The sequence below is a fragment of the Cebus imitator genome, unplaced genomic scaffold, assembly GCF_001604975.1.
Source record: "Cebus imitator isolate Cc_AM_T3 unplaced genomic scaffold, Cebus_imitator-1.0 Scaffold55, whole genome shotgun sequence".
Classification (NCBI taxonomy): Eukaryota; Metazoa; Chordata; class Mammalia; order Primates; family Cebidae; genus Cebus; species Cebus imitator.
In genome coordinates this window covers 6511569-6531164 of record NW_016107370.1, presented here as the reverse complement: position 1 = coordinate 6531164, position 19596 = coordinate 6511569, and the positions used below count along the sequence as shown (strand labels likewise).

The following is a 19596-nucleotide window of genomic DNA, read 5'->3' as shown; positions in this document are numbered from 1 at the left end:
AAAAAAAAAAAAAAAAAAAAAAAAAAAAAATCTCTAAGTCCCTTTGAGCTCCACTGCATGCCCTACTCTTCTTAAAGAGAGCCAATGAAGGGTCTGATCGCTCAGGTCTTTATCTCCAAGCACTGCCCAGGCCTTTTCCTTTCTTTGCCCCTATTAACAGCTGGCCTCCTGACCTCCAGAGGGGACTGATTTCCTGAAGGAAAATGCATTCACACTAAGATGTAAAAGGCTGACAGTCATGTAGTGTAACTTATTATCTTGACATACCCCTCCCACAGGATATTTGCCTGTTAACTAAGTCTCTCTGGGGAGAAAGTTCAAGCTTCATGTCAAGCCTGAAAGGATAACACTGCAGTAAACTCGCACCTGGTATCTTCAAACAATAAGCTGAACCTTCCCCAACACCTTTCTCAAGCAGAGATAAACCTAATTTATTTTACTTCTGTATATACCTCTGTTTTACTTGCCACAGTGTGAGAGATATTATCTAGTGATTGTCTTTCCACTTCCCCCCCACAACGAGAATACACAAGGCAGAAACTGAGTCTTATTTTCTAACCCAACCTATAGTTTTCACTGAATATTTGGTTGATAAATAATGGAAGACTTCAACTCTATGTGTAACCAGAAACAGAATTATAGGAAAACATACTGCTTTGGAAGTTAACAGATAATTCTTCCCTTTATCTCTCCTAAAGAGAATATTGCCTTAAAATATATTCCTCCTAAAGAAATTTGTCTAAAAATCTCCAACAGGTTAGACTGCTAATAGTTTCCGAATGTGCATATAGTTGTGGCCTCCAAAAACTGCCATCAATTTCACCTATCGGCACTGACTATGGGTGCTTTATTTTCTGAAACACATGTTGAGACATATCTTCTGAAAAGAGGACCAAATAAAGACTATCCATCCCAGAAAAGAGAATATGACATATATTTTACAAATATAATATGACATTTATATACTACTATAAATATATATGAATAGATATCTTTATCAGAATAAGTACTATACTAAACTTTTAATAATATAACTTCACCAATTTAGTCTAACCCTTACTGGAGACACCATGAGAAAAGGCTTAATAGTGTCACTCAAAAAGTTCAAGGGCTGACAAAGCAATTCAAAGAAAACAAAGGAGAAGTAATAGCATCTGCATTCAAAAAAAGGGTGTAGCTTCATGCAGCTGTGAGTACCATTTCATTGCTTTATTAAGTGAAACACTGAGAGATCAATGACATTTCAAACTCTTATTAATTCTGTTCATAAAGGCTGAGTTTCCAGGATCTTATATAACCTAGCTTTGTGATTTAATAGCAAGAATAAAGGAATAGCACACATTCTTCCTCCCTTCTCAAAAAACACACATTAACACTTTCTTAATGAAGAAAGTATGACCCTTAGTGTGGTTGACACAAAAGTCTACATTTTACTCATCGACTATTGCAAAATTTTCATGGTGTTCCTTCCAGGCTGGCTCTGAGGATCTGATGAGAGGCACCATTGGCAACCTGTTTCAGATTTCACACAAACAGAATTAGGAACCCTTTGCCAGCACTTGCCAGGGAAGAGAGCCAATCACTGATCAAAGGAGCCAGAGTGGCCACTTCATGACAGCAAATGCTGTGTGGATGCCATCAGGGCCAGTGGGGCCAGCACTCCCCCCGCCAGACTCACAGCAGAGGCTTGGTAAAGTCACGTTCCACTTCCACTCCAGATAAAAGATAACACCGAGAAGGTCTAAAAGCCATGCTTAAAACCCAAGGACCTATGTGTCTCTAGAATGTCAGACAGACCTCTTGTGTGCAGGGTCAATCCTGTCCCTGCAGTCAGCTTTGAGAAGACCACTGCAGTTGGGAAGCTAATCTCAGGAAGGTAAGAGGACCTCCTACCCACCCCTCAGCACCCATGGATATTTTGAGTCAGCAAGGAGCAATAACAATCTTCATTGCCTTCTCCCGGTGAAAATGCCCAATGGGTCTTGCATAGGAACCCATGGTAGTCCTAAAGACAGTTTCTGTCTGCTGTTGATTGTTTAACAAACTGACCCTTAGGAATTGATCATTCATTCAACAAATTTGCTGAGTACCTACTGATGCGTTAGGAACTTGGCCAGAAATTGTAGACACTGAGATGAATAAGGCATTGTCCCTACCTTAAAAATCCCACGCACTACTAGGGGATCTATGTAAGTAAACAGTTAGATTTCACTGTGGAAAGTATATTCTGGCAGGGGACAGGGGAGAGTATGAATAAAATTCCATGAGAACAAAGAAAGAGTAATGGAAGCCATCCAGCTAACCCAGGTATAGATTGTATCTTGCAGAGCTTCCCTCATGGATGTTAACATTAAGAAGGTGCTACTATATTTGGCAAAAGCAAGATATTGATGCTAGGTACTCTACGTACGGGGAGAAATATGAAAACTAGAACTGATGCATAGGAGCTACAAAGTAGTAACTAAGCTACCTTCAAGTACCATATTAACTAAAGTGCTGATTCCAGTCTAATACAAGTCAGATCTCACCCAAGGAGACCACATCACATCATCATATAGATCTCTGGATTTTCTTAGGTTTTCTAATGAAATGGCTCCAATTTTTAGTCTCAATTCTTTGGTCTCATTTACAAAAGAGGTACTTTACCTACTTTTAGTAATTATTGTTAACATATTTACTTCAATGGTATCAATGAGATGGCCTGAAAAACAGGCTCTTAATTCTTCCCATAATGACTCCCACTGATGCTGATGAGTAAGTTATTCTTTGTTTTTTTCACAGTCAAAACGTGCTTCAAAGCATCTATTTTCTTTTTTTTTTTTTTTTCTTTTTGAGATGGAGTTTCGCTCTTGTTGCTCAAGCTGGAATGCATTGGTGCAGACTCAGCTCACTGCAACCTCTGCCTCCCAGGGTCAAGTGATTCTTCTGCCTCAGCCTCCCAATAGCTGGGATTACAGGCACCCGCCACTATGCCCAGCTAATTTTTGTATTTTTAGTAGAAACAGGCTTTCACCATGTTGGCTAAGCTGGTCTCCAACTCCTGACCTCAAGTGATCTGCCCACCTCAGCCTCCCAAACTGCTGGGATTATAGGCATGAGCCACTATGCAATGCCATCAAAGCATCTTATAAATTATAAATTAAAATCCCAGGACCATATACTTCACTATCAACAGATAAGAAAATGAGATCCTAGGGAAGTTAATCAGGAAAAAGATTCCTAAATAGTCAAGGTTTCATGATAATCCAAAGTCCTCTGATAATGGAGTTTGGTCTTTTATTTTCTTTTTCTGCTAAATTTCTCAGAAGTTTGTAGCTGTTTTTCAGCCAGAAACTTCGCTTTACTCACTGGGTTACAAGATCTATAAAGTTTCACTCAGCTCAGATCCTTGAAGACATTATGGAAAACAGGAGGTCCTCTGGATTTTGGCTCTTTTTGTACCACTTACCTCCCAGCTGTTCATCACAGGAAAGGCACTTTGCCTGTCGTGCCCTCAGGTTCCTCACTGGAATGGATTTATGACCCCCTCTGTCCCTATTATTTTTCACTTCTATCATTGGGCTCCTTTTACTGCTACGTGATGCCCCATATACCTTGTTGACTCTGAAAGGACATTCTTTGGTTTCTGATTCAGGAAATTTCTTCATCCACTTTCCAACAAAGTAGGCGGCATTCACCACAAGGATTTTGGTCTGGTCGTTCGCACTGTTGTCAGCTAAAATGTTCTCAAAGTGGCCTGCAACAATTTTAGGAATACACAAAGAGCGGAATTATTCTTCCAAACCACATCTGGGATTCACACGCATATTTGCTGAGTATTTACCACTTCACGGAGTCACACCGTGTAAGGCCTGGTAGCTCCAACCTCAAATTTCAGAAGGATTATTTTCTCTTCTTCTACCTTGACACAACCAGATCTCCCAAAGATGTCAAGAGAGAATGAAGGAGTGTAGGGAAAAAGGAAGAAGAAAGGAAGAAAAAAAGATGGAAAACGGCTGGGCACAGTGGCTCATGCCTGTAATCCCAGCACTTTGGGAGGCCAAGGCGGAAAGATCACTTGAGGTCAGGAGTTTGAGACCAGCCTGACCAATATGATGAAACCCCACCTGTACTAAAAATACCAAAATTAGCCAATTGTGGTGGCATGCACCTGTAATCTCAGCTAGTCGGGAGGCTAAGACAGGAGAATCGCTTGAACCCGGGAGTTGGCGGTTACAGTGAGCTGAGATTATGCCATTGCACTCCAGCCTGGGCAACAAGAATGAAACTCCATCCCAAAAAATAAAATAAAAAAGAAAGGAAAACACAGCTACCATTCTGAATGCCTATTCTGTGTCAGGCAGTATACAAGCTATTTAACACACATGATATATATTTCTCCCTAGTTTATAAATGAGGACGCTGAGACTCAGTGATGTTAAGTCACTTTCCCAGGATGATATATAAATGAGGGTGGATTCAGGATTCAAAGCCAGGTCTTTCTGACTCCAAAGCCTGCGCTCTTGAATGAAAATACGTAATCACTTTCTTTCCTCCAGAATTTCACATATATTATCTCACTCTGTTCACAATGGTCCTATAAGGCAAAGATGATTGTCTCCATTTTACAGTGCAGTAAACTGAGGCTCAGAAGAGCTGTTCTAGTTTCCTCAGCTAGAAAGCATGTCAGAAGGTTCTCCCCTTCACCCCACAGCTCTCCATCCTCTCCCTCAATCGCACACCTTGCAGGCAAGATGGCCGCCTCAAGGTCAACTGTAATCACCATGGGGCTTAGTCACAACTGCAAGTATAAAGCTCAAATCCCAATAGCCAAAATAGTTCAAGGGGAGTGATCCCTCAATAAAAAGAACTCCTCACATTTGAATAGCCCACAGGTTTTTTTTAATAAAGAATTTCTATTCACCTAATCTTCTCCAATTTTCAGACCAATGCTCAGGGCCCACTTCACAGGCTTGTAACCCCTGTGTGAAGGGCCCTGCATTTGGTTTAATGTTCAGCTGTCACCATCTTAAAATTCTTAATAAATGTTTAAACAAGAGGCCCAGCCCTGTGTTTTTACTTTTGCCCCGGCCATGCAAATTATGTAACTGCTGCCAACACTATATAATATGTTGAATACATATTAGTGTTATTGAAGAAACCTGAAGAACAAAGAAGTGTGGGAGCCAGTAAACGCCAGAGCTTCAACTTCAATCCTGAGCCTCCTATTTCAAATTCAGAAGTCTTTTCATGGCTAGACACGATGGCTTACACCTGTAATCCCAGCACTTTGGGAAGCCGAGGTGGATGGATCACCTGAGGTCAGAAGTTTGAGACTAGCCTGGCCAACGTGGTTAAACCCTGTCTCTACTAAAAATACAAAAATTAGCTGGGCATGGTGCCTGTAGTCCCAGCTACTCGGGAGGCTGAGACAGGAGAATCCTTCGAACTCTGGAGGCGAAGATTGCAGTGAGCCGAGACAGCACCACTGCACTCCAGCCTGGGTGACAGAGCAACATTTTGTCTTAAATAAATAAATAAAAGCATTCACAGCAACTTGCATGGAGCTGAAGATCATTTTTCTTTTTTGTTTGTTTGTTTGTTTTGGAGACGGTTTCGTTCTTGTCTCCCAGGCTGGAGTACCATGGTGAGATCTTGGCTCACTGCAACCTCTGCCTTCCAGGTTCAAGGTATGATCCTGCTTCAGCCTCTCAAGTAGCTGGAACTACAGGTGCATGCCATGGTGCCTGGCCAATATTTGCATTTTCAGTAGAGACGTGGTTTCAGCACGTTGGCCAGGCTGGTCTCGAACTTCTGACCTCAGGTGATCCACCTGCCTCAGCCTCCCAAAGTGCCGGGATTACAAGCATGAGCCATCACGTCCGGCCTGAAGACCATTATTCTAAGTGGAGTAACTTAGGAATGGAAAACCAAACATGGTATGTTCTCACTTATAAGTGCGAGCAAAGCTATGAGGATGCAAAGGCATAATAATGAAATAATGGTCTTTGTGGGATGGGGGAAGAGTGGAAAGGGGTGAGGGATAGAAGACTACACATTGCATACAGTGTACACTGCTTGGGTGATGGGTACATCAAAATCTCAGAAATAACCGCTAATGAGCTTATCCACGTAATCAAAAACCACCTGTTCCCCAAAACCTATTAAAATAAAATACAATATAATACAATTTAAAAAATTAAATCAGGTAACATGTGCCCCATTTTACAGTTCAGTAAATTGAAGTTTTGTGTCCAAATATCAGTCAGTAAGTACCAGCGTCTGGATTTGAACCTAGATCCTGAATGACTCCAGAGTCCCTATTCTTTCCATGTTCTAACCCTGTGCTTATTGTCCTGTTAGAATTTCCTCAGTACAGAGGGAGAGCAGCTGGGGGAGGTAGTCATTCTCACAGGAAGTGGGTCTCCCTTGCCCCGGAAGTGTAACCCTCCAGACAGTAGCCACTGATTAGGCTTCATTCTTTCATGACTAGATTCGGCCTCCCACCAGATCCCTCCTGATGCCATTATAAATATATCCACTGGAAGGGGGACATAGTCACTGAATTGCTCTCAAAATCATCATAACCCTAATTCTTTTCCAGCAAGGAAGACGACTCGCCAGGAATTTAGTGGAGGGACGAGAAGGCCAAGGGAGACACCTGGGGGAAAGCACTGAGCTGGAGAAAAAACCGCTTCGGAGCTTCACGGACGCCGGGGCTGTCAGAGGAGCGACCAGCCTGGAGAGCTCCGACACCGAGAACAAGCTGACACTACGGTTTGGTTTGGTTTGTTTTGGTTTAGTTTGGTTGACAAGCTGACACTACGGTTTGTTTGGTTTTCCTATAGGCATGTTGTCTACGTCCCTTTTTCCTTAACAAATTTGTAAAATTTGTCAGCTGAAAGGGGCCTCGGGGATCATGAAGTTATAATCCAGTCCCTCCATTTCCAGACTGAAAAATGGCCTCTTGATTTGCCCAAAGTCATACTTTGTTAGAGGCACAGCTAGGGCTCCACTACGGCCTGTGGCAGCTCTTCAGAGAGCGAGAGAAAGCAGACTAAAACTGAAGCACCAACAGTTTCTACCAACTGATGAGATAATGCAAGACATGCCCAGAAATCCAAGTTGTTTACTTGGCTTGAAGGGAAAGAATTTAGCTTGTGTAGTAAAAATATCCAGAGAATCCTCCAGATGTTGTTTTATGCTTGGAGCAAGCATTTATGAGATGGAAGGCCTTGTTTACTTGGTGATTGACACAGAACAATTAAAGGGTACTTGCCGTCAGTGAGATCCTTAATTGAGTTGTTGATCTGACCTTTCGTTTCTTCCAATTTATCTTTGAAGTCAACAGTTTCCAATTCCTTTGCATAGGGTCTCTTCGTAGAGCTGATGAACTCCTGAAAAACATGCAGTTCATAAAATCACAAAGTCTATAATCAAGTTATTGCATTGTTATGCTGTTCTAACAAAAGGAATATTAAATATTAACTGCTGCGTGTACACTAAGTTGGAACACTATATGAATTGAAACCTCATGTAGAAGTCAGTGAATTTCTTTGTATTGAAGGTTTCATTTTTTCAATTATAAGACAATTTCAATTATTAAATGCATCTATCAATTTAATATCAGCTTTGGGGAAAACAAAACACTATGTTAAATACACCCAATTATCTTATAGGTTCTAATTTCAGAAATATTAAAATGTTGTATGTATACAGATACATATGTATTAGAATATAGGAAATGTAAAGAAAAGAGAATGAGCAGAAAACTCTTGTTCTTGCCAAACTAAATAAATATTCTGTAGACCCTTGCTACTCAAACTGTGGTCCAAAGTGGCGTATAGCATCACCTGAGACCTTGTTAGAAATGAAGAATCTCAGACCCCACTCCAGACGTACTGAATCAGAACGTGCATTTTAACAAAATTTCCAGGTATGCCATCTGCAAATTAAGGTTGCAAACGCAATGCTGTAGAAAACATAGCAGGGATTCTTACTCTAATGCTTATTCAAAATGTGCAACCCTAAATCCCATTTCCATTTTGATTCAATCAGAACTACCTGGGTGTTAAAAGGGCCTCAAGAATTTGCCCTTTTAACTCCCAGGTAGTTCTGATGCGGGAGATCCTCCACAGACCACACTTGTTTGGACCTTTAGTTAGTAAATTTACTGATGCTGTGCACCTAGCAGGCGCAATGGAAAGCAGTCTTTTAAAAAATCTTTTGCAATCAGCCAAGATCATGCCACTGCACCCCAGTCTGGGCAACAGAGCAAGATTCTAACTCAAAAAAAAAAAAAAAAAACACTTTGCAATTCCCAGTCTGGTTAAGATAATTCCAGATGTTGCATGGAAGTTCAACCATTGTCCTCACTGCCAGCAACAAAAATGTGCTAATCGTCTCCTTAATGATCATTTAGGGAGCTTCTAGAAATTTTTTATGCTGAGGCTTCAACTCACAGCTCAGGTGTTTTTTTTGTTGTTTTTTTTCTTAATTCTCCAAGTAATTTTTGGAATAAAAATACTTGTGTATATGTATCTTTAAGCCACAAAAAATATACTTACAATATCTAGTAACCCATGTCCTCAAAAGATCTTAACCACAGAAACAAATATTTACTGCAGAAAGTTCAAAATCATGGTAAAATATTCAAAACCTGGTAGTCTAGCTTTTAGATTTGGAAAGCTTGAAATTCTGACCATCCAAACAGGAACTAAATTAACTGTATGTTACTGAAGTGCAGAGAGAACTTTCATCTAGTCTAGAATATTGTCTGTTTCAAATACAGATTTTTAAAATATCACTAGAGTTGCCTGTGGAGATCCCTACCTGACCAGCCCAGCAAACAAAACTAATTTGTGACTGATGAAAATTGTGAATTCATAGTTATAATTTTTCTTATTGATTTTGAGAACATCAGAAGAACATTGAGTGCATAATAAATGAAGTGGAGAGCTAGAAACATTGTCCCAGCCCATATGCCCTGCTCTTTAAGGAGAAAAACGTTAAATCATGAGCTGTCTTACACTTCTCGTCTATGGAGCTACATTTATTAGAGAGTTAATTACTCTGTCCTCCATTCTCTCAGAGGAAGCTAAAACGAAGGGTAAAATTTATTTGAGAGGGAAAAGGAAAGCCCATAAGCTTCTCTATATTTTGAGTTAGAAGACATGACTGCAATTGATTCCCACTATACTCAACCTCTCCACCAGGATTTATTTAAGAAGCCTCAAATCATAAGTGAACATCCTAGAAATGAATTTCACCGAAAAAAAAAAAGTTGTAGTTCTAACAGCATGAAAATGCCATGCCTGGTAAAAAGTTAAGTCTTGCTACTTGCTTTAAACAACTTACTGTAGAAAGATTCAGAGATTTGTCTACGTAGAGCCGCTTGATTAGTTTCAGTGAGTAAAAGGAACTAAGTTTGTTTACATCCGATGTTACTGTTTGAAATCCAAAGGGCACATCTTTGACATTTTCAAAATGAAGAACCTGTTAAGAGAAAAATTCATTACCCAAAAAGTATTGCCTCTGAATGATGTTGCACTGAAATGGACACATGATAATGACCAACATCATTGGAAATACGGAACCTTCCTGCCCAGTTCCCATAAAACAAGGCTCCTTAACCTCAGTGCTATTGACATTCGGAGTGGATGAGACTTTGTGGGGCTGCCCTGGGCACTGTAGGATGCTTAGCAGCATCCCTGACCTACTAGATGACAGTGGCATTCCCCCCTATTTAAGACAACCCAAAATGTCTCCAGGCATTGCCAGATGTCCCCAGAGTGGGAAGGGGAAGACAAATTGTCCCTGTTGAGAAACACTACCATAAAGGTACTCTTCCTAATCACCTATCGAGAACATTTGTCCTTTCCTCAAAGTGATGCCCTTAATACTCACACAGAGAGATTTTTCCAAACTTGGAGAATGATGAAGCTGGATTATAATTTCTATCCAATGTAGAGACCAGAAGAGAGAGATTAATACCAAGAGAGACCATCATCAGGCAGGAATCAGATTTCTGGACAGAGATACCTCTAGGCAGAGTTTGTCTAGTTCCTCTAGGTGTTTTAACAACTGCCAGGTGAACAGATGTGTCATTTCTGACGGGCAGCTACAATACATCGTGGGCTGTCCTGGGTGGGCTAGAGTCAGACTGAATCCGAGCCTTCACCTACTAGAAATGTAATCTTCTCCAACTCTTCAGAGCCTCCTTTCCTCTCTGTAAAATGGGCTGAGAATACCTGCTTTTCTGAGTTGTTATGAGGACTACTTATATATAAAACACCTAAATTTTATACATATTCAAACCGTTAATTATTTTTGTAATAATATTGTAAGCCATTTAAAACCAGAATACTATCATTTGGAAGGCTTAAATCATTGTACAGTATTTTGTTCCTAACATTTTTTTTTGTTCCAACCAATAGTCCAGCATCTTTTCTGCCTTGAAGCACCACAACATGTAATGTCAGCATAAGATTATACCCTTCTCACTCCATAACTCATAATGGCCATGCCCTGATTCCACAACTCAGATAACAAACACCACCAAACCAGCACATTGTGCCAGTGAATCAGCCTCAGCATTGCGGGGTCAAATGGGCTGGTCCCAGGCAATGCATAACTCTCATGCCTAAAGACGGATGAAGGAGACCAGAAAATTAAAAGGCCCAGTTAAGTACTGCCGGGGAACCAATTGCACGTAGTGAGATCTTGAGGAATTCTTGAGAAACAGACCCACTATCAGGAAGTTCTCTTTTCTTTTTCTGGCCCTTCTCTAATGGTAGATGAGAAATGAGGAATGTGAGATTGGGTAGGGGAAACAGAGTTGCACAGTTCAGAGATGATGATCGAAGAGGAGATGTATCTTCTCTTCAAGAGTGAAGCTGCTTCGAGTCCTAAATGTAAATTCTTCATCCTGACCTAAATAACTCTTATAGGCCATACTTTCTAGGTACTTATGAATACAAGAAGGTGTTCCCTTTTTAAATGCTTATGAGCTAATGGGAAAAAAAAATTCCATTGAACCTAGAATGATTAGTATAAGAATAATAGAATTAGAAGAACATTCATCTATTATCTAAAAGTACATGAGGACTTGAACAATCAGGAAAATCATCTCATGCGAAGGTCTAACAACTTTGCAAAGCTACATAATCAACCATAGCCAAAAAGAAACCCTAAAACGATGCTCTTTGATTTCTGATGAGGTTACATCTCAATAAACCCACTGTAGATTAAAAATATCATAAGTCAAAATGAAGGACCTGTGAGCACCCAGCAGATCTCCAGGTTCTCCATCACAGCATGGTGCCTATCCCAAACATGAGTTGCAGGACCTACAAGTGAGTTTTCACATGTAAAAATAGATTAAGGTGCCTGTAATCTCAGCACTTTGGGAGGCCGAGGCAGGAGGATCACCTGAGGTCAGGAGTTCGAGACCAGCGTGGCCACGTGGTGAAACCCTGTCTCTAATAAAAATACAAAAATTAGTCCGGCATAGTGGCACATGTCTGTAGTACTTGGAAAGCTGAGTCACAACAGTCGCGTGAACCTGGAGGTTGCAGTGAGACAAGATTGCACCACTGCACTCCAGCCTGGGCAACAGAGTGGGACTCTTGTCTCAAAAAAAAAAAAAAAAAAAAAAGAGTGTCCGGGAATGGCACAGCTCTGAATCTTGACCAATTCTGACCACAAAGTCTTCATTCCTTTTCCCCCTAGGAACTGCCTATGGGTCCTAATAACTGTATTCCCACTTAAAGTAGAAACTAGGTTTGGGACTTACCTTTCCAATTTCATTTGCAGTGTCACCTTTAGCACCCACTTGAGCAAGTGACAGAGAGGTGGAGAGACAGATCGGAGAGAAGAGGACATTGCCCAGGGGCTCCTTTTCACAGAGTTGTTTGAACATATCAACAGCAAAAGCCGAATTTGCCAGTTGCAGGGCATCCATTGTGGGCCTGGAAGTAAGGACAAGGAGAGGTTAATTCCTAAAGCATCTTTAAAATCTTCTCAACTGCATTTTGCCAACACAATAAGAATTCTACTTAAAGTCATGATCTCCGACAGAAGAAACAAGGAACTTTCTGTAAATTCAAAAGTAAGATTAGTTGTGAAGAAACTTCTAGGCAAAAGTTAAAATTTTTATAAAGCAAAAACTGTCAAATTGCAGCAGTTTTGCATGGTTTAATCTAATATTTACTAAGTGTTATGGGTTGAATTGTGTCCCTGCAAAAGATATGTTAAGTCCTAATCCCCATTACCTGTGAATGTGACCTTATGTGGAGAAAGGGTATTTCCTGTTTCTTAACTAATATATAATTAGTTAAGATGAGGTCACATTGGAGTTAGGTGGGCCCTAATCCAATATGACTAGTGTCCTTAAAGGGATAAGAAGAGACACAGAAACCAACATACACAAGGGAAGATGTGAAGACACAAATGTCTTCACCAGTGTGAGGGACATGCCATATGGCAGTGGAGGCAGAGATTGGTGGGATGCTTCTACAAGCCAAAGAATGCTAAGAACTGCTGGCAACACCAGAAACCAAGAGAAAGTCATGGAGCCTCCAGAGACAGCATGACCCTGCCAACACCTTCATTTCAAAGTGCTGGCCTCTAAGCCTGTGGAATAATAAACTTCTGTTGCTTTAAGCTGCCTGGTTTGTGGTGCTTTGTGATAGAAGCAGTAGAAAACCCTTAGAGTAAGTCATGCCTTTTCTGGACACCCAGCACATCACAATGCTGAATAAACAGCAGCAGTTATTTTTTGTGTTAATAATACACATCTGTGTGTAAGACACTACCCAGAGTGTTAGAAAAAGCAGTGGAGCTCCTGCTTCTTTGAGCTGGTAGTCTCTTTGGGCAGATATGTAGACAAATAACTAGAATACAGAGCTGCCCAGGATATGTGAGTAGTGTAATAAATAATATGGGAGTTAAAAGAACAGCTTCAAAATATGTAGCCTGGTACAGTGGATATAGCAGCAGGTAGGCATCTTGTCACATGTCAGAGCTCTTTAATTCTAATACAACAATTCCCAATGTGTTGTGTCTTGACACTTGACAGTCCCTAACACCCTTTCAGCAGGTCCATGAGGTTAAGACTATTCTCATAATAATACTAAGACATTATCATTCTCAACCACAAATATACAGTGGAGTTTTCCAGAGGCTATATGACATGCCTTCTAGTAAGTCAAATATTAAGGAGATTTTCAAAAATGAAAAACAATATCACTCCTCTTATATATTTTTACTTTAGATAATGGTTTTTAAATATATATATATTATAGCAGTATTTAATGGTTATATTGTTTTAATAAATTAGTAAGTGAACATTTCAAAATGTTTCTGGTTTTAATTTCTAGTTTGGTAAATAATGATAGATATAATCTACATTTTTTAAAAGAAACAGCTCTTTGGGGTCCTCAGTAATTTTTAAGAGTATGAAGGGATCCACAGATTGAAAAAGTTTCACTGTTCTAATAAAGGCCTACCTACATATTTAGGGAATCAATTGATATTACTACCCCTGGGTGAGCAGTACAGGGATTAAACTTGAAGTGTTCCCCCAAAGCATGAGGCACATGCACACAGACATGGGCCGAACGTGACATTGAAGGTCTTCAGGGAGGACATGCACCTTGGCCTCAGAAAGGAAGCTCCACTGCTTAAGATAGAGGGCATCCTTTGGCTAGGGCCAAACATGTGGCAAGAGTCAAAGGCATGATGAATAGGATCGCAATTTGCACCTTATACCTGGACACAAATTCAAAATGCAAAGACGTAAGAATAAGATGGAGGAGAGGATTCCTGGTCTTTAAATATTTCTTCAAAGTTCTCCCTTTTATGGGATATATGGCTTGTGTGTAGGATGAACTTACATCGATTATACCATATCTCGGGGTCTGAAAAAGTGAGTTCATTATCCAAAAAAATGTTTTGTTGACTCTGTTCATGCTCACTGGTCATCTGCATGGGATTCCTCCTTCTCCATACATCCCTGATAAATACAGCCATGCACTCAGGCCAGCGTTCCCATTGCAAATATACCATGAGGCCCCCTGAAGTCAAGTGGACCTCTTTTTTCTAAAGCCCACAACCTTACTCCTTCTCCCTCCAGGGCAGCGGTGAGGGCCAACAGATGACATCACACCCCAGGAAAATGTGACTGGCATTAGGTGTATGCTGAGGTCAGCAGGGTAGACAGAAGCAAAAAAGAAAGCCTGCGGAGTGTTTCAACCAGTGTGCCTGCCACTGGGAAACTATAAGGAAACTCTTCACAAAAGGTTTGGGGAATCTGTGGACAGACTTTCAGAACAGGAACTCTGGCTTCCTTCTGTACTAGAAATTCATATTAATAATGCCAAGTTCATCTACAAGTAAAACTCAACATGTACGTGAAATAATGAGTCATTTCTTCATCAAATAGAGAAGCCCAAGCCCAGATCCCTGCACGCTTCTAACGCTTCCAAAAGTTGAGACCTAATCACATTGATAATAATATGAAATACACAAACTGTGCTTTAACAAACACTAGTAGTTCCCCCCAGCATGTATTTATTATCCTACAAGAGATACTAGCATAATTTTGCATAGTTAATAACAAACTATACTTTTAGTGATTTCCTTTGGATAGAAAAATGGGTGTTTAAGATCTACATTAATCTGCTACATATGCCTACAAATGGATCTTAGAAGTGGATGAAAAGGTAAGGAAATGTTCATTTTACCATTTTATTCCACTAAAGCATTATTCATTCACTCGTCATAACATTTTGAATTACATTTAGTCTAAATGACTGTGGATACAAGATCATTGTGGCTTTTAATGTAGTTAATTACACAATACGATTAATGCTGTGTTGCAATTCAAGGCTTAGATTCAGGTCCCTGTTGAAGATGTAAATCGGTGCACACCTGACATCCTAACATCTCAGAGGCTTTCTCTCACCACTGGCAAACTTTCCCTTTGAGTGAGTCCCTTCCTTTGCCTGCTAGTCTTCAGTGCATGAACGCAAAGAGATCTGCCTTCCTGTTCCTATGCTGATTGGCTCCTTCCTCAGAAAATTCTCCTCTGGGAAGGTCATACAGCCCTTAGTATCCTGGGTCCCAGTCACAACAGCACTGTTTGATGCTGGCCAAAGGAATCAGAAAAGGTCTGTACAAGGAAATGGTTGTAGTGGGGGGAAAAAAATCACCCACTAAGTAATCAAATATTGCAGGGTAAATCTGATCAGTTGCTCTGTGATTAGTCCCAAGTGACCTAAAAAAAACTGTAAAGTTGATCTGGTCTGAGGCAACTCAAAAGATGACTTTGGTCACAATTGCCACATGACTGTGTTACAAGACAAAGCATTTAAACAAACCTCAGCAATGTTGGCAATACATGCCCGGGAAACAATACCATTCCTACACAGACCATTCTGCATGATCAAATGCTATAAAAATTAATAAGTACAAGAGTAGAGATTAGCAATACCTATATAGTAAAATTATGTGCCTAATGACTTCTGTTGAAAATGCTAAAATTGTTACAATTTTTTTTCCATTTTATGGCCTTGTTACAAGTGTCTTCTTACATTTCTGTGAAAACCCTGTGACTATTTTAACAAGGAGAACTTCATTTATAGCTGCAATGTAGAAAACACTACATCTTTCAGGCACCTAAAAGTTTAAAAGGAATTTCATTTTAACCATAGAAAAGCGACTTGGAAGTTTAAGTAGTAATACAAATGCAGTTTTAAGAACTTATTTCCAAGCAGCTTGCTTTCGCAATCTGTGCCAAATTATACACCTTGAAAGTGGGACAAGATCTTGGAGAGGATCTAGGGTGGCTACACCTCTTCATTTTACAGATGAGGAAAGTGAGGCAGACAAAAACAAAGTGAGTCTCCCAGGCCACCCACGGGGAGTGAGAGTGGCAAGACCAGACCTAGAATTCACTGCTTCTAGCTCCCAGCCTGGCACTTCCCCGCCACACCTTACCACTTGCTTTCTTAACCTTCCCTTTGAGTGAGTCCTGGCAAACCTTGGTAATTGCATCTTTGCTGGCATTTGTTTTCAGAAGTCTCTTGAGTTCCAAAAATCCTGCACGTCCCGAAATCTCCCCTTGAAGAGACAACATATCCTGCATGGTTTGTTTAATCAACACAAAACTTCTTCCCTGATTTTTCTCCTTGAAGAAAGCTCCCTTTCTGCCACTTACGTTGTAAACTCTTGGTATGATATTGCTTTCGTCTAATAAGTATTAACTGAGTACCCAGTGTGTGTCAGTCCCTGAGGTAGGCATTAAGAAAACAAAGGTGAACTCGGCATGGCCCCTGCCTCCAAGCAGCTGTCAGCTAGTGGCATGATGAATGTTGTATTTTGATGCGTACACAAGTCACTGTGGAATCCCCAGCAGTGACAGAGCCCCCATACTAGAAACCTCAGTGACATCTCAGAGACAGTGACAACTAAGTAAGTCACATGAAAGGGAGGTCCTACAGGAGAAGTAGGAGTTAGCCTTGCAAACGTGCGGGACAGGGAGAACTGACTCAATTCAGAGACTGCACGTGGCCCCAAATGAATGGAGACACATGTACTGTGCTGGGGGTAAGGGGTGTGCTCACTTCTCTAGACTTATAGCTTATCACTGGCTTTTGTATAAAGATTTCCTAGCTTTAATGTATTGGAGCCAATGATCCTCAGATTTTTTTGTCTTTAGACCATTCGAGTGAGAAAAAAAAGCCCTGTGGATAGGATTCCTCTATATCCCACTTTGCCTGGGACAGTCCTGGTTTATGTCTGTTGTCTTGACATTAATTACAGTGCCCCATTTACTCTCAAACATATCCTGATTTGAACAATATAAATTCATTTTACTTATAGACCATCAGCCACACTCTTCAAGCACACATCACATGTGTGCAGGTGTAAACAGAGCTATGGGCATAGTTTTCTCATCCCTTAAAAACTAACTTTTGGCTGGACACGGTGGCACATGCCTGTAATCCCAGCACTTTGGGAGACGGAGGCAGGGGGATCACTTGAGGTCAGGAGTTCAAGACCAGCCTCGTCTGCATGGCAAAACCCTGCATCTACTAAAAATACAGAAATTAGCCGGATGTGGTGGCGTGCACCTGTCATCCCAGCTACTTGGGAGGCTGAGGCAGGAATATTACCTGAACCAGGAGACTGAGGTTGTGGTGAGCCGAAATCGTGCCACTGCACTCCAGCCTGGGTGACAGAGCAAGACTCCATCTCAAAAAAAGAAAAAAAAAAAAAAACTACCTTTTGACTGTATCAAAGTATTATAGATATCATTTAGCCTAGCCTGCCTTGTCTTCAAGATGGAGAGACATGGTGAGAACATCTTTCAAGTATTTGGTATAACTGGTCCTTAGGCAATCCCATGAGAAGCCTTGCCTATTATAATATCAATAATGGAGTGCCTAAAAACACAACCTTCGTTGTCCACATTCTACATCTGTGAGAAGCAAAGGATGTGCCAGATTAAGAAAATAGGATATTTTCTGCAATGTGAAAGAATATCAGCACTAAACAAAGTGATTAAGTGAATCAATGTATCTGGAAAGTGCTTTGTGGGCAAGAAAGTACAATGCAGCTATTAGTAATGAGACTAATTGCTTTCATTTCCCATGTCAGGGAGTTGGGGCTGGGGGCGGGGGGGGGGTCTGCTTTGTTCTGAAGCATCACAGCTGCCTCTGTCTCTTTAGAAGCCTGACCTTGACCACTGAACCAGCCCACTGTTGCCAAACAATAAACTTAGAGCTGGACTCTGCCACACCAGGATGGCCCAAATCGCTGACTCTGCATAGCCCCAAAGTCAATCCACAACCCAGAGGGGTTGAAAGAGCACAATTCAAGGCGTTAGGAAGCAAAGATATAAACCTGCTGACTCACTTCCTTTGGAGAAGCCTTTCCCCAGACAGGCTTCATCTCCACCCTTGAAGGAACTCCTCAAACCTTACACTAACTGGCAGGGACTGAGGTTTGGAACCCATGATTGAAAACCTCCTGGGAGATGTAGGGGATGAAAAAGATGGTAGCAGAACCCATGGTGTTGTGGAAACATCCCGAGCTGCAAGTTTGAAGGTCTGATTCGATCTCAGCAGTGCTACTTACAGGCTGTGTGACTTTACACACTACATCACCTGTGAGTTCTGCTCCTCATCTACAGAATCAGGGGGCTGGGCTGAAATATGTCTAAGAGCCCGCAGCTCTGAGGATCTGATTACGAGTCTCTGGACCAGCCTGGCATGCTGGTTTTTAGTATGATATGCTTAAATGAAGCCATAAAAAAAGTGTACAGCATATGAGAGAAACTACAAGCAGCCTAATTTATGAGTCCAAGAATATGCATCTGAAATGTGTAACTTGTTTAAAGTTATGCTGAAACCCAGAAAGCTGAAAGCAGAACAATTTCCGCTTAGAAGAATGCAGTGGCAAGTAGATGAATAGTGATCTGATGCTTAAAAATGCCAAAAACAAGGGCAGTCCATATGCCTAACCCTCACCCTTACGATGTCAGCCAGGGAGAAGAGCCAGCCAGACACACCAGTGCTTCTCAACTTTCCCCAGTTTGTGGGTACCACACCCTTTCTGAAACTAGCATTGCAAAATTCGTTCTGAGTTCCAAGGTAGGCCTGAAAATGTCCTCAGAAGTATTTTCCCCTCCGTGAATCATGGTTGCACCCCTCTGCCACCAAAACCTCTGAGCCGCGTGACTTCTTCATATTCTTACCTTGTATGGTTAAGTGATGTTACTCCCTATATGGTATTCCTGGTGTCCAAAGGGTTGAGAGCTGCAAATTCTGCCAATCTGAGGGATGAGAGGCGGCAGTACTGAAGCCGACAGCCCCATTATATCCACTTTGTTCACCATCTCAAATCACCTCAAATAATCATTTTTATGAATTTCCCTGAAAAGGAAGTCACCAGCCCTCTGACCCCACCTTGCTTACCTGGAATCGCGGTTGTCCTGGAAAGCACGTGGAAAAGGAACAGGCAAGCGAGGAGCCCAAAGACCTGGACGTGGAGGCGACCGTGTCTGGGCAGAAGCAGTGGTGGCTCACCTGGGCAGCGCCACCACGCCCACTGTGCCAGCCCACCTCCACGCCCCGCCCTGCCTCGGCGGCTCTCCGCTCTTACTCAAGCCTCTTGGCAGCTTGTCACGATTGAAAGAAATGATTCAGGCTGAAGTTGCTGTTGTCTGCACAGCTTCCAAACGGCCTGCAGCATGTTCGGGCAGGAAAGGTCTGTGAGCTACATGCATACATAGATACATGCGTGCAGCAATCCTCTTAGCCCACGCAGGGCCAGCAAGTGAAATATTCAATGAAATAAAAGGAGTATGTGATGATAGTAATACTACACATTTCTCGAACATGTTGGTGGCACAAAAAGTACTCTGATCCCCATTCTTTTTGTGTGAGCTGCAGCAGCTCATTCTGCTAGACGCCAAAAGAGGTAGCTGCCCATTAAACAGAAAGGCGATCGAAAAGTAAGGAATACACACACACACACACACACACACACACACACACACACACAGTGCCTACCTAAAAATTAGGTACTAATAGCAAAATATTTACTGCTAAA

General features: G+C 41.3%; 1 protein-coding gene across 1 annotated transcript in view; it reads right to left on the bottom strand.

Moving 5' to 3' along the window:
* Window positions 1-19240, bottom strand: part of SERPINB5 (serpin family B member 5) — a 26012-nt gene extending 6772 nt beyond the window's left edge. The window contains exons 1-5 of the mRNA XM_017528876.2: window positions 18960-19240; window positions 11774-11948; window positions 9337-9474; window positions 7259-7376; window positions 3594-3736 (exon numbers count right to left, since the gene is read on the bottom strand). Of these exons, the coding sequence (XP_017384365.1) occupies window positions 3594-3736; window positions 7259-7376; window positions 9337-9474; window positions 11774-11941 (567 nt within the window). The 5' untranslated portion in view covers window positions 11942-11948; window positions 18960-19240. The remainder of the gene's footprint in view (window positions 1-3593; window positions 3737-7258; window positions 7377-9336; window positions 9475-11773; window positions 11949-18959) is intronic.
* Window positions 19241-19596: the final 356 nt, after the last annotated feature.